At 32.4% G+C, this 12,927-nt stretch overlaps 2 protein-coding genes across 16 annotated transcripts in view; one reads left to right on the forward strand and one right to left on the reverse strand.

Moving 5' to 3' along the window:
- Positions 1-2,601, forward strand: part of Pkcdelta (Protein kinase C delta) — a 77,751-nt gene extending 75,150 nt beyond the window's left edge. For all 15 annotated transcript variants that reach the window (XM_076410440.1, XM_076410441.1, XM_076410442.1 and 12 more), the window contains one exon: positions 1,850-2,601. In XM_076410440.1, the coding sequence (XP_076266555.1) occupies positions 1,850-1,999 (150 nt within the window). In that variant the 3' untranslated portion in view covers positions 2,000-2,601. The remainder of the gene's footprint in view (positions 1-1,849) is intronic.
- Positions 2,602-4,500: 1,899 nt separating this feature from the next.
- On the reverse strand, positions 4,501-12,403 carry ppk23 (amiloride-sensitive sodium channel pickpocket 23). The gene is made up of 8 exons (XM_076410020.1): positions 12,383-12,403; positions 12,056-12,313; positions 6,224-6,401; positions 5,513-5,750; positions 5,167-5,264; positions 4,981-5,104; positions 4,698-4,833; positions 4,501-4,643 (listed from the first exon to the last, which is right to left on the reverse strand). Exons 1-8 carry the CDS (start codon positions 12,401-12,403, stop codon positions 4,557-4,559), a joined length of 1,140 nt encoding a protein of 379 aa, XP_076266135.1. The 3' UTR covers positions 4,501-4,556.
- Between the last annotated feature and the right edge of the window lie 524 nt (positions 12,404-12,927).

Consider the following 12,927-nt stretch of genomic DNA (forward strand, 5'->3'; position numbering starts at 1 on the left):
AGGTTGAAAATTGTGTTTAGCTGCACCCATTTTTTGTAAAGAATTTTATATAGAATCCAATGGTATTATAATTATTTTATGCATTTATTTTTCTAAATATTATAAACTCTAAAGTAATATAATATGCATTTTTATTTCTTTTGTCTCAAAATAGATGTATTTTTCGTATTTTTGTTCAAGAAGTAAAAATGACACTTTTGATAATGACATTTGCACTGATTGATTTTTGATGTCATTTAGTTCCAAATTATTGCAGACAAATGGAAATTGTGGCGATTATAAAGAGTGTTATTTTGAATTAAGACGTTAAATTTAGTATTATATTATATTCGTATGTCCAAATTTAACTCCTGCTCCTAAGACTGACAAAATCCGGACACACATTGTCTTTTTAGTTGTTTCAGTATTATAGGGATTCCTAAAAACATAACATATACAGAAAATAACGTTGAACATACGGCATCTCAACTAGACGAGAAAATCTGCCCTATATAACTTTTTATTTGTTCTTAAAAGTAATTCATCAACTCCCACGGGACATTTCATCCATTCTCCGATTGTCTGCCCGAAAGAAATCACGTTTCTTATTGTTTGAGATGTGATGCGGACGAATCAATAGTCAATTAGTTGCAGCAGAGATTGTTAGACGTGTCGTGGTGACTGGGGCCCGATTTCTACGAAGACGACACCTCCTGCGTCAATTTATCACCTTGCGGAACGCGGGGGGTGGTGCGGTAGAACAGCGGAAGGATTACCTCTTTTTCTGGTCCGGTATTTGTAAACGTTCAGATAACGAACTGAGATTGATTAGGTCTTTTAGTTCCAGTCAATAAGACACCGTCTGTGAGGAGGCGGTCTGTTTTTTTGATTGAGATATGATTTCGTTCGTTTTCTTTCCTTGTTCCACCGATAAGACGTTAAGTTTTTCAACTCTTTAGTTACTGGGTAATAACTAGCGCACAAGAATAGTAATAAGTGAGTTTTATTGTCCCAAAGTCATCATATTCATTTCAAAATCGTTTTTAATATAGTAATTATTTTGCAACAATAGTTTCATAATTCCTTGAAGTATGATTGACCTTTTATTTCATTGTATTAAAATACGTTAATCTTGTCTTGAGTATTAATATTATATTTATCTTACTTGAGTATATATATTATAGAATTATGATTGACCTTTTATTTCATTGTTTTAAAATACATTAATCTTGCCTTGATTATTATTATAGTTGTCTTCTGATTTTAAGTTATGAAGTGGAAAAATGAGAGTTAATCTAATTAGCTTGAATATTTTATTCCAGGTTGATTATTTTTCTGTGTTTTGTCGATAAAGCATTAAGTTTCTCAACTCTTTAGCTCATTGGAGGATTACAAATAGAGCACAAGAACAGTAATATCTTGGTTATATTGTCTCGAAATCACCACATTCATTTAAAAATAATTTTAAATTTAGTAATTTTTTTCCAACAATAGTTTCATAATTCTTAGATGTATGATTGACCTTTTATTTAATTTACTCAATAAGTGTTTCAACACTATTGCTTATCAGAGGATTATATATTTATATATTATTGATAGTAATTCTTCATGCTGGTTTTGAGTGGTTATGTGCTTTTAGTTTATTTACCTTATATTATTTAGTATTTATATTAAAAATACTCTGCAGGTCTGTTGGAGGTAGATTTTTAATAGCTATATTTTGCTACAAACATTGGAAAGTGTCTGTTTGGATAACTCCTAGCTGAACTAAAAGTTATGCACTGTAATATATTGTTTATATTTTAGTAAAATGACATAAATATAAAGCACAATTTGTACCCTCTACAATTTAATATTTTCTTTATTACAGCAACATCCGTTGGACACTCAATACTTCGACAAGACCTTCACCACCGAAAAGGCGAAACTCACTCCCATCGAAGGCCCCATCCTCCAGTCGATGGACCAGACCCAGTTCCAGGGCTTCAGCTACACGAACCCCAACGCCACGGACAAATGATGCTGTCCGTCTGATGATGAAGCGAGCTATTCGAAACGTGTACTTTTCTTGTTCGGTAGAAGGGAAGGGAAATGTGGTGGATCCAGCCCTGGTGGAGGGTCGAGCTGTCCCGCAGCAGTAGCGGGACTGAAAAGAAGAACCACGTTTTGTTTTTGATACATTTTTTTCTTTTTGGACCGTAATACTGTATATTTGTGTAGGAATTCGAAATAATATTTGTATATATAACTTATACTGTTCCTAATATTTTGTGTGATAACTATTATTACTTAGATTTTTACGGTTAAATCATTTTTGTACAGGGCATTGCGGTGGAGAGATAGCCCGGGATATTTTTAGTAGTGATATGGATCATAGATCGTATCTTTCAATATGTTTTGTCATACTAATAATGGAGTAAATAAACGTTTGTCGAGATCCTAAAATACAACAAAAAAGGATATTTATTTGCCTATTTTTTGTATACTGTAATATATATTTTTATAATAGTACAAAGTTAGTAGTAATAGAAGTAATGTTATTTATTAAAGTGTATACTGTTTTCATACATTAAGGTCGTATCCTAATAAAAATATAGATGAAATATATTATTATTTAAATAGATTTTTTTAGGTCTGCATCCTTTCTATAGAATACTCAATGTATTTGAATTATCAGTTATGAAATGTAATATGAATTAATTTGATAATGCATACCTTTACGTGTTCGATAAACCGTAATACCTATATATTTATTGGAATATTAATTAATTATTTTTTACAGGTAATAGTACAGATAATAATATTAACAATGTTGGTATTTGATTGGAATAATATAGATTCCTTCCCAAGTTTATGCGTTCTGAAACAAAAATATAGTAAATAAAATACATAAATAACTTTAATTAATAGTAACTTACTTAAATAACGTATTGTAATAAAGATTCAGCGCAACAACTGCATCTGCAGTAGGTTAAAAAGTCATTGAAATGGTCAAGCGAGAATTTGAAACTTTTTTGAATCAGAATATTGTCGGAACATATCAAACCTTACTGAGTTTCCAGATTGGTTTTCATAATTTAAGTGATGGCTGGTTTCTGGAGTCAAAGTGCTTGACATGTATTAGTTAGGTATTTTATAAGAAGCAAAAACTAAAGTTTATATAAAATTTATTCTACTACCGTTTGATTTAATGAAATAAGTATTATTCTAAAAAGTGGAAAAATTGTGTTTCTGTCAGATAAAGATGAAACTCTAAGAATATATGTATTTTGAAATAAAAAATACGAAAATACTTTTTAAATTTCGTAGAATTTATTTCTTGAAAGTTATATTATATAAATACAAATTTGGCCATTTGTTCAAAATATACTTTCCACCATATTACTTAAAACCATAATGCCGTTCAAAATTTGTTACACTACCATTAAATTCGCCGTTAAATTCTTTATCATCTCTGAAGTTTTCATTAACTGGAGATCATTTGAAGACAAATGAGAGACAAAAATGTGAATATTATAAAATATTGCAAATTTTTACGACTATATACATGATATAATATAAAATAAATAAAATTTGATATCTCTCAGATGTATTCTCAAAGTATTCGTATATACTGTTCAATTCTTTAATTCGCCATTTGATATTTTGAAAATAGTTATAGCGTCTGAAAAACTAACAACAGTTTAAACTAATTTCTTTCAAAAAATATGGCCACTGTAGGCTATAAACGTTGACATACCAATTAAACAAAAACACTATAAAGAAAAACTATAAAAAATATATAAATATTTTGCAATCACAAACCTATCAGTCGTTTTGTTTTGTTAGTTCCTGTTAACGAAAGAATGATTTTTTTTAATTATAGCCTATACGAAAAAATACAATGGCTTTTTCGGTTCACAAAGTAAATAAATATATTTTTCAATATAACAAATATGTAACGTTTATACGCGCGAGAGGCTGAAAGATTAATATAAATTTCCATATATTTCATTTGGCTCGAAATATTGATGCTGTAGTATCAGTTTGTAATAGGAAAACAATTTCGTTCAGCTTCGGATTTCGTTTTTTGACTTTTTGTTGAATATATATGTGTATAATGTGTAATTTCCGAGGTATTATGTTAATTGTTTTTTTTTTAATTTAATACAAATAACTATTTTAATAAGCTGGATCAGAGAAAAATCAAAAAGATTTCTACTATGCAGTTTTGATTTGCCATTCATGGATTATCAGGGATAAACTAGGGACTAGGGAATATAATACTAGAGGAAATAAATCAAGAGACCAAAGAATTGACGAATGCAAATTAAACAAATAATTGAGAAAAGAAACAAGAAACCAATAACGATGGTGGTAGCTGGAAATATAGATAAGCACATATGGGTTCAATAAGTGTCAGGTAGTATCTTACAGATAAAAACAAAAACAAAAAGATAAAGGAGATAACTAAAAATAGGAGAGAAGGGAATAAGGTGTGCCAAAAGTTAAAATAAAGCTAGATAGAAGTATTAAACCATTTATCAATTCAGTCACATTGAAATACAATATATTAACGTATTTATACTGACGTTATTTTAATTGATAAACTCTATACCAAATGGCGGAAACAAATTAGTATGGATCGCCCATGTCTCCATATTTTTATCCTTTCTTCGTTGATTCTAGAAAAATCTTTATTACTGTACATAATCTCAGTATCTCGCTGTATTTATTACGGTCTTTCTCAACTGTTTAGCGTACTTCCTCGCTATTACGTCCAAGCCACCACCAGGTAATGGATCGGAAAATATGTATGGCAACAGACTTAAATCATAGTCTGGCAAAGGTTTCAGCTCGTTCTCTAGTCGTATCCTATATTAATTAATGATTAGTACTATATATTACAACGGGTGATTTTTATATTTCAGTATTTTGCCATTTTAGTAATAAATTACATGCTTAATTGGCGAAAACCGAAATATAAAAGGCTCCCTTCGTATTTAAATAGAGCGTTGGAACCTGTCTAATTTCACTCTCTCTAACACGGCGGCTATGCAGGATCGTATAACGAAGTAATAGATGATTTCTACCATAGAGAGAATACTGAAACCTAGGAATAAACCGGCTATTCCTCCAAAAGATACTAAAATATCCGGAGGGATCAATAAAAACATGGTAATGTTCATTGTTAGTGTTATCACTTGCCCAATAGGTCCACCCATCCGAATAAGACTTGTCGTTTGTATCGAAGCATTGGCCATACGGCAAAGCCAATCTCCATATCATCAACAGTGTTATCTATTCTGTTTAAAAAAATTAAGGGCGGATTACTCAATACTCATGTATAGGTAACACAATAAATATATTAGGTTGACATTTCTCTATATTTCTGTATTACTTGAAGGGGTCGAACTTTTCTGATACCTGCTCTATATATTACTCTCAAAATTGTTATAGGAATTTAAAATAGTCATAATTGAACTGAAAGGTGCATTTTAAAGACTGTAATATGCAAAATGGTGAAAAATTAAACAAGGAATATAGTACATACGTTTCAGCATATTGACCTTCCACTTCATAAATTATATTATCACAACCTAATTGACAGTTGCAAGTGTCCAGCTGTTTGATATCTTCAAAATGTTTGGCAATGCACTGCAACTCTTGCACCGTGCAATACGGAAAATCCTCGAGTGTTTTGTAGAAATAGGGTATGCAACCGCATATTTTCTTCGCATTTTCCATCCTACATTGTATGGTACAAGCAGAATAAGTGTACACGTTATGAACTGAAACCAAACAAATAAGGAACATTCAAAATGTTGTTCATAATTTGTATGTGTATGTAATACATCATTTATAAAATTTGACTATTGCGTAAAGTCTGGGAAACTATGAGACAAAAAGAGACTCTCTAAATTTCGTTCATAATTTGGGTGTTCATAATGCACAATTATTTACAGGTACTTTATCACTCATTATTTAGTTTTTTAAATATCTTTTCACAACAAGTAATGAAGGACATATCAAAATACATAATTCTATCAAATTTTATTACTATTTATTAACAAAATTGCCTTAATCAACTTTAAACTTTCAATTTTCATGACTGCGATAGATTAAACGGTCTTTTTTCCCCATCCGTCCCATAAATTCGTTCTTTCCCCTAAACGTGGATTGATGAAAATCGCAGGAAAACGCAACGAATAATATTGAAACGCTCGAGCAAATGCACACCATCAATCTTCTCGATACTACTCACCTTTTAGTCGATATTCGTCTTGGAACACGCAGCGTCTCTGTTTTACCGACAACTGCTTGGTGTCGTCGGTCGTGTACGTTTGTCTCATTAAGAAGTTGATTTTATAAATTTGAAATTCCCATTTGTGCTGGGGCTGAACGTTGATGGATACCATATCGTCCACGCTTAATATATATACCTGAATAACAAATTATTGGTATAAAATAATTTGTTTATTTTGTGTTATTGAACTGATGGTGATGATGATGATGATGAGGCTCTAAATCTACTTATAATAATGAGAAGGATTTGCAGGAACGAAGTAAAAAGTTTAAATATTGTTTGGACATTATCCCAGGCATGATTCTTTCCAGAGAGTACTTAAAAATTGAAGAAAACCGTGTTATATGGAGGCTTAATAACGAAGAAGCCACACGAAAATTACAACAGGAAAGTGACCATATAAATAATTCACAGGCTCGATTCTCATGTGAATATCGAAGTAGTACAACTCTTGGACAACACCATAATTTGACCTTGTATAGTGTAATGAGGTGCATTTAAAAGAATAATGACAGTGTTATTACGTAAGTATTATTACGCCAAGGACTAAGATAGGGGTTTTGGAATCTCTATTTTCCTGAAAGACACTTACGTTTTTACTGGTTTTCAACATATTATTGGATGAAGAGTATTTTCAACATAACAATGTTACAAAAATACCATTTCTATCTGATAATGTACACCTTCTATCCATAACTGGTGTATATGTGGGATAACGATTTTTTTGGCCATTTACTGATTGGTCAGGCCATTTTGGTGGAGAAACTTGGTTAAGAATCTTTGAACCTCTAAATGATACTGAAGAAATAGAGTACCACAAGGATTGGTATTTGAGACTCTGAAGCACTAATGGCATCTAGGAATTCGTGACAAAAATACATTAAATGTTATCAATCAACCACCGTATTCACCAGACTTTACTGCGTGTTAGTTTTTCTTACTTCTGAAGCGAAAATACCCAGAATTCAGTCAATGGAAGTCAAAGCTGTAAATATTGACAAATAAATTAATACGATGACAACCTTTAACAACTCGCAGGGTCTATTGTGACATAATGCGCGTACTCAAACAATTTTAAAATGAAATATGCTCAAAAGGCCAGGATTTGTGGAAGATTACGGACCGATAACCTGAGCAGGTGGCGGGCAGGATGGGCGTGACATCATCCCGAATAAAAATTATTACGTTCATATTTTATCTGACTAAGCGTTTTAAGACGTACTTTAAAAAAATACGATTATAATATTCAAGATCTCCCTCTGTTTCGGATGAAATACCGTCCGGCCCTTTCCCCCCGGATGTACTTGTATAAATCTTTTTAAAGGAGACCTTTCGGGCCCGTCGCTCTCTTTTCTTTTTCGGGCACCTCTTTAGTTTTCGGGACTGATGTTTGCCAACGTCTTTGAACTACTTTATGTTAATTCGGTAATAATGGGTTGGGTAAAAGTTAATTTGGATTTTTTTTCAGAATATTTATTTATTTTCATTTCAAACACTAATGATTCGGTCGTTGTAGAGCTTCTAAACTTTTCACCAATCAACCAATTTCGACGAGCTTCCTTTGTAGCCATTTTTACAACATTAATAGTTTTGCGCAGAGAGGGCATCTTGCAGGCTTCACTCAATTCCTTTCAAAGATTGGTCAGTTACGTAAGAGAGCAGTTTAAGTTGCTACTGTACAAGCAAATATTAAAACCTATATGGACTTATGGAATTCTGTTATGCGGATGTTTTGCGAGAAATAACATCAGCATAATACAAGTATTACAGAATGAAGTCCCGAGTGTAGTATAAAGTACCTAGATTCCACAGGAAAAATATGTATACCTAGACCTTCGGATTCCAGCTGTAATAGAGATTCCATACCCATGTTAACATTGAAATGCTGCAACTTTTGTACAACACTGAACTAGAATGCAGACCAAGACATTGAGTGTTAACATTGGTACGAAGAATTGTGGCCTCGAAGGACGAATTTTGGAAAAATGGGAATATAGTTTGGGGAGTACAATGGGTTGTAATAGAATTATTACACATTGCAGATACACAAAAAGTGAGTGAATCTAGAACAATAGTGTTAAAACCAAAATCCAGACGGCTAGAGTCATCAAAACCGTGAATATTCTTAATTCGTTTGTTCATGGTTATCAGAATATTTCAAATTCAGACGCAGCCAAGTCTTTGAATGTACAGTCATCATTGCATGCCTTTTGTCTAAATATATAGAACTGATTCAGTAGATGAAAGAAAAGTAGGCCAATCAGAGTTTTGACTTCGAAAACCAGTCATTAAACATTTCTATAGTAACGATTTAATTGCTATAAGTTTTATCTTATGGGATTATCTTAAAGTATTCAAAGTATGTGAAAATGTACCTAGAAATATTTAACAACCAATATTAATACTGATCATTTGTGGTAGTGAAGCTATCACTTTCCAAGAGAAAACAAAACTATTTTTTAAAACAATTTTCCTCGCATTATTTTATCATTTCCTGCGATACAAACCATCCCTGGACATCCACGAATAGTTCAGAACTAGAATTAGCCAAATCTGTCCATCCGCTCTCGAGTTTTAGCGAGACTAACGAACATCAATTCACTTTTATGTATATAGAAGATTTATAAAAGTAAATCAATCAATGAAAAATTCTTTTATGCAACGCACTGGCATAAAACGAACCCAACCTTTACTCAGACATACTCTTACGCAACTCTCAGCCTCACCGCTCCATAAAATCTCCAACAGTATACAACTTTCTACTTAGACAAATCAAATAATCCGAATTATCATACGTCTCCCGATCCGTATATATATATATATATATATATATATATATATATATATATATATATATATATATATATATATAATTGGTTAAAGTGAAATTGAGTTAGAAGTTACATAACCAAGATAGCGGGCAATCAAAATGGTAGAGGGACTTTTCCCCACTGGTTATATTAATTAAATACTTAAACAATGTGATTAGTATTAGTTTTCAATAACAAATGTAATCGATCACATTCAAAATTACACTTCTTTCAGTATAATATGAAAATGAATATGAAAAATGAACAACAAGAAACATTTTTGACGAGTATAATAGTAATAATGCAAGGGTTGTTTTTTATATTTCGGGAATGTGTAAAATCTTACGTTTCTGATTATTTCGAAACATAACAGTGTCATGATGAGACGAAAACGGTGCGCTATGAAAGAAACGAAACAAAAACAGTGCTGATTACGATGCAACTGGCATCTTTGCTGATATATATATGCTGATATATATATGCTGATATAAAATGCACCTAGAAATATTTAACAACCAATATTAATACTGATCTTTTGTGGCAGAGAAGCTATCACTTTGCAAGAGAAAACAAAACTATTTTTTAAAACAATTTTCCTCGTCTTTACTCAGATATAATCTTACACAACTCTCAGCCTCACCGCTCCATAAAATCTCCACCAGTATACAACTTCCCACTTAGACAAATCAAATAATCCGAATTATCATACGTCTCCCGATCCGTTCCCCTCCGGCCAGCCGATAAAACGGGAACATATTTCCTCACCAGAAACCTCAATCGAGACGCCCCTAAATTGATTTTAATATGATAATCCGAAAAACTGAGGAAACGCCCGAAGGTGGAGGCGGCGGTGGCGGAGGTGGAGGGGGCCAAGAGGTTACGTAGCAGAACCATCATTATTCGTGCCTCCGTTCCGTTTTTTCCCTCTGTGTCGGCTTTTGTTTTAGGCCGGCATTTTTTTCGACGAAGTATTTGCAACTGATCTCATTATTCCGGGAACAAATCGGGACCCTTACGGGAAATAGACCGTATTTTTAATGGAAATCAATCTTGGGAAAGGAGCGCGTGGGATGAGATTAGGATGATGAATGAATTTTAAGTATTGTACAGTGGGTACGCTCTTATCGGGACTGCTGTATACTGCGTGCGTCAACGATAACTTTGTTGCAACTTCATATTGTTCTTGAAACTTAATAAAATATTTCAATGATATATCAAAAAGCCAAACGAAATAAAAGCCTATAGACAGTATCACTGCTGCCAGTAATATCTAAGCTTTAAAAAAACCTGTTGAAAATAATAAAACCGATCATAGAGAGAAAAAACCTAATACCAACACACCAGTTTGGGTTTATTAAGAAGCATTTAACAATTAGCAAGGTCTACAGAATAACAGGTGTTATTGAAAAAGACTACGAAAGTAAAAAGTATGCTCATCTATATTCTTAGATGTGGCACAAGCCATCGATAAAGTTTGGCATGAAGGCCTTGTTCATAAACTACAGAAAATGTTACCAAAACAACATTCCGAACTACTAAAATCGTAAATTATAGCCCGAATGTTTAGTGTAGAATGTAGAGTTAAACAAGAAGAAGCTTACTCTACAATAAAAGAAGCTAGGTGCATCACAAGGAAGTGTACTGGGGCCAATGATGTATCTACTCTACACTTGTGATATACCACCAATGAAGAATATTACGGTGGCTACATTTGCTGATGATACTGCGATTATAGCTCTCGGAGACTATAGTGAAGAAGCCTCACGAAAATTACAATAGGCAAGTGACAATATAAATAATTGGACGCAAGCTTGGAAAATAAAAATTAACGAAAGTATAGTTGTGCATGTGCAGTTCACCTACAATCAGACCGTACAAGCATCAATACCGTTAAGTAATACTGTCATTCCATGTAGCAACATGTAGCTAAATATTCCGGAATGAATCTCTATGCAAAACTTCCCTGGAAGGAACATATAAAGAAGAAAAGAAAAAAACTAGAATTCAAATATAGGAAAATGTATTGGCTAATTGGAAGAAAATCACAATTATCAGTACGTAATAAATTGCTATTATATAAGCAAATACTGAAACCTATATGGGCATACGGAGTTCAATTATACTGATGTTCTGCAAAGAGTAACATAAACCAAATACACATTTTTCAGAAGAAAGTCCTGAGAAGGAAATTGCAAGGGGGCATGAGGAAAGACTCCATTCTCATGAGAATATTGAAGTATTGCAACTTTTGGATACCACCAGAGCAGGACACATGCTCAAAAGAATCAAACCATCTGATATTGTGTAGTGTTGTGTATTGAGGTGCATATAATAAAAAATACAGCAGTGGCATGTATAAACTTTATTTCACCAGATTCTGAGATAGGGCCGATAGGTTCTCCTACTTATATACCTAGATTTAAGTTATAATAAAGACAAATTGTAGCTACAATGACTAATATGTAATACAATGTAATAATTAAATATTAATATATATATATATATATATATATATCATACTAGTCATTGTAGCTACAATTTGTCTTTATTATGATTGGTTAAAGTGAAACTGAATTAGAAGTTACTTAAAAAGATAGCGGGCAATCAAAATGGTAGAGTGACTTTTCCCCACTGGTTATAATAATTAAATACTTAAACAATGTGATTAGTATTAGTTTTCAATAACAAATGTAATCGATCATATTCAAAATGACACTTCTTTCAGTATAATATGAAAATGAATATTAAAAATGAACAACAAGAAACATTTTTGACGAGTATAATAGTAATAATGCAAGGGTTGTTTTTTATATTTCGGGAATGTGTAAAATCTTACGTTTCTGATCATTTCGAAACATAACAGTGTCATGATGAGACGAAAACGGTGCGCTATGAAAGAAACGAAACAAAAACAGTGCTGATTACTATAAAACTGGCATCTTTGCCGATCGAAACGTGAGCCAAACGACACACAACTTACGTAAACCGGTGCTTTCCTCGATTTCAGCGAAAACTGCAAGGACCACTTGGTGTCGGCTTCCTTAATATATTGTATATTAAATGGCGCGCCTCTAAAACCAGTACAGACAATGAGCGGCATTCCATTCTCGGTTTTATTATGACTTGAGGGCGTGCCTCCTTCCTCCCATCCATTGTCGGGATCGGGAACAATGAAGCTAGACGATCGAGAGGAACAGACACAAATGGAATATCGTGATGTAGTGTTGGCGATTTCGTTCTTTAGTTATTGCCATTCGATCCGGAATCGATTTGTTGACGATGGGTTTTAATAAAGCAAATATTCGACGATCGTCTTGCCTTGATTCATTCAATTCTCGGTATCTTTTCGATATATATTTTTCCGTTTAGGCCATTGAGTGATTTTTCCCTTCGTTTAATCGGAGAAAACATATTAAAAGTAATCTATTTTTAGAACTGTCTGGGTTCATTTTACTTAACACCATTTTATTGACATGGATATAAGATAAAAAGCCCCAAAACATTTGTATTTTGAGGTGAAAACCCACAGTAAACAGTTCTAGAATTTGTGGTTTTTCAGATATGGATATTAAAGCAAATTTACTCGTTGTTTTTAAATTAATTGTTCATTGTATAACTTAAAAATTAAATTTTATATGAAAATCATTATACTACCATTCGATTCCACGTAAAATTCTTTATAAATATAATTTATTTTTTATATAAAAATTCTTTATACAGATATTCATTTACCTAAGATTATTAGAATAGAAATGACAATGAAAAACTTGAAAATTATAAAAACTCAAAAATTTTCACCACTATGTATAGGGAAAATGTATAATTTTTTTTCTGCGTCTTGGATCAATATAC

The sequence above is a fragment of the Rhynchophorus ferrugineus genome, unplaced genomic scaffold, assembly GCF_030347505.1.
Source record: "Rhynchophorus ferrugineus isolate W39M unplaced genomic scaffold, kcgeb_rfMv2 rfM7, whole genome shotgun sequence".
Taxonomy (NCBI): domain Eukaryota; kingdom Metazoa; phylum Arthropoda; class Insecta; order Coleoptera; family Curculionidae; genus Rhynchophorus; species Rhynchophorus ferrugineus.

Excerpts from the sequence above, each read along its gene's own strand:
- ppk23 (XM_076410020.1), bottom strand. The coding sequence starts at position 12,403 with ATGAATCAAGGCAAGACGATC. Across the intron at positions 6,402-12,055 it reads CGAGGAAAGCACCGGTTTAC|GTATATATATTAAGCGTGGA; the intron begins GTAAGTTGTGTG and ends TTTGTTATTCAG. Across the intron at positions 5,751-6,223 it reads AGACGAATATCGACTAAAAG|TTCATAACGTGTACACTTAT; the intron begins GTGAGTAGTATC and ends GTTTGGTTTCAG.